General features: G+C 39.5%; 1 protein-coding gene across 1 annotated transcript; it reads right to left on the bottom strand.

The window, feature by feature from the left end:
• Positions 1-453: 453 nt before the first annotated feature.
• On the bottom strand, positions 454-1,643 carry LOC145099682 (uncharacterized). The gene is made up of 3 exons (XM_079037214.1): positions 1,276-1,643; positions 967-1,194; positions 454-856 (listed from the first exon to the last, which is right to left on the bottom strand). The coding sequence occupies exons 1-3, from the start codon at positions 1,641-1,643 to the stop codon at positions 454-456; spliced, it is 999 nt and encodes a 332-aa protein (XP_078893340.1).
• Positions 1,644-2,175: the final 532 nt, after the last annotated feature.

The following is a 2,175-nucleotide window of genomic DNA, read 5'->3' as shown; positions in this document are numbered from 1 at the left end:
GCGGAAAATGATCTTTCCGGGTGCCTGCGTTTAATTTTCTGTAGTCAATACACACGCGCCACCCATTCTGAACTTGAGTTGGAACCAGCTCTCCTTCTTTGTTCTCTACCACTGTTACCCTAGCCTTCTTGGGAACGACTTGAACTGGGCTGACCCACTTGTTGTCTTAAATCGGGTATATCATTCCAGCATCTAGTAACTTCATGACTTCTTTCTTAACCACCTCCATCATTGGTGGGTTTAGTCTGCGTTGAGCTTCTCGCGATGGCTTATAATCCTCTTCCATCAATATTTTTGCATTCAGAGAGATGGGCTGAGTCCTTTAATGTCTGCGATAGTCCACCCAATTGTTGTCTTATACTCCTTCAAAATTCTGATCAGCTCGAATTCTTCTTTTTCTTACAGCTTGTTAGATATGATAACTGGTAGTGTTTCTTTTTCCCCAAGATATGCCTATTTCAAGTGTTCTGGAAGTGTCTTCAGCTCCAAGATGGGAGCTTGCACTACTGAAGGAAAAATCTTGGATTTAGAATTTGGTAATTTAAGAGTTTGGGTACCATAACTCAACTTTTTCTGATGATCCATATAAGTTATCATCTCTTGAACTTCTCTATCAACCACATAATTTTCTGGTACAACCTGAGCTGTATTAATAGACAAATTTCTGTGGAGCACTAATGCTAGTGACTCACGGTTAGCAATTTCAAAATATTCTGCAGTTAATGGTTCAATTACATCGATAAAATTAAGGGCTGAAACATCATCAGGGTAACGCATGGCATCATAAATATTGAAGTTAATAACTTCACCATCAAATTCCATTGAAAGGGTACCATCATAAACATCTATTTTGAATCTGACAGTTTTAAAAAATGGTCTCCCCAAAAGAATGGAACCTGTGTTTGGTGAGTCGTCATCTCCCATATCCAAAACATAGAAATCAGCTGAGAATATGAGTTCATTCACTTGAACCAAACGTCTTCCAACACACCTTTTGGGTGCACCAGAGAACGATCAGCTAACTGAATGATGACTCCAGCTCTTTTTAAAGGCCCTACCCCGATAGTTTTAAAAAGTGAATATGGCAAAACATTTATAGAAGCTCCTAAGTCCAACATAGCTCTTAGAACTGAAAGGTTCCCCAACTTGCAAGGAACAGTAAACACTCCTGGATCCTTACTCTTTGGGGGTAGCCTTTTTTGTAAAACAGCTAAAACATTCTCGCTTACTTTAACTGTTTCGTTTCCTTTTAGTTTCCTTTTTGAAGTGCATCACTCTTTCAAAATTTTAGCATATCGGGGTAGCTGTTTAATTGCATCAAGAAGGGGAATATTTACCTCAACCATTCTGAAGAAATCCATAATCTCTTTATCTTCCTTTTCTTTTTTCGTGTTTTTAACTCTTGAGGGAAAAGGAGGTGGGGTAATTTTCGCTTCAGCTTCAGCAGGTCTATCTTTTTTCTGCACCTCTTCAGTTGCCTCAAATTCTTGCTCAACCACGATCTCCTCTTCCTCATCTTCTTGCTGATCTGGTCCCTTGTAGTTTTTACCACTTCTGAGGGTGACAGCACAAGCATTGTGCTTCGGGTTGTTCTCAGTTTGAGATGGGAATTTTCCTTGTGTTTGTGCCTCTAATTTGATCATGGAGTTTGCGAGTTGTGATACTTGCTATTCCAGATTTTTGATGCTAGACTTTGTTTCATTCTGGAAAGCTTGGGTACTGGTTGCAAGACTTTTAACTATGTCTTCCAAAGACATGTTGGAACTACTAGCTTGTAACTGAACAGGTGGTTGCTGAAAACTGCTAGGGTGTTGATTTTGCTGAAAAGGTTGTTGAAACCCAGGTGGAGCTTGATATTGGTTTCTTTGTTGAAAGTTCTGTTGAGGTCTTAGCTGGAAGTTGTTATTTGGAACCCCTCCCCAAGCTTAAAATGATGCATTGTCCTCAATGCTCAGGGAGGAATAAACAGCTCACTAAAGCAAATAAAAACAAAAATGTGCAGCTAGGAAAGACTGTACCTGATAAGGTTGCGGAAATCTGATTTTGACGACAATGTGGCAAAAAATCTGAATTTTGGCGATTTTGAAGATCCTCTAATTTCCCCAAGCTTGCTTGGAACTGCGACCATCTCTTTATTGAAAGCATAAAAACTAAAAACTACTCATCGGGTTGCCT

The sequence above is a fragment of the Lactuca serriola genome, chromosome 4 (genome assembly GCF_051521515.1).
Source record: "Lactuca serriola cultivar US96UC23 chromosome 4, Lser_US96UC23_V15, whole genome shotgun sequence".
Taxonomy (NCBI): Eukaryota; Viridiplantae; Streptophyta; class Magnoliopsida; order Asterales; family Asteraceae; genus Lactuca; species Lactuca serriola.
This window is presented reverse-complemented; position numbering and strand designations above follow the sequence as displayed.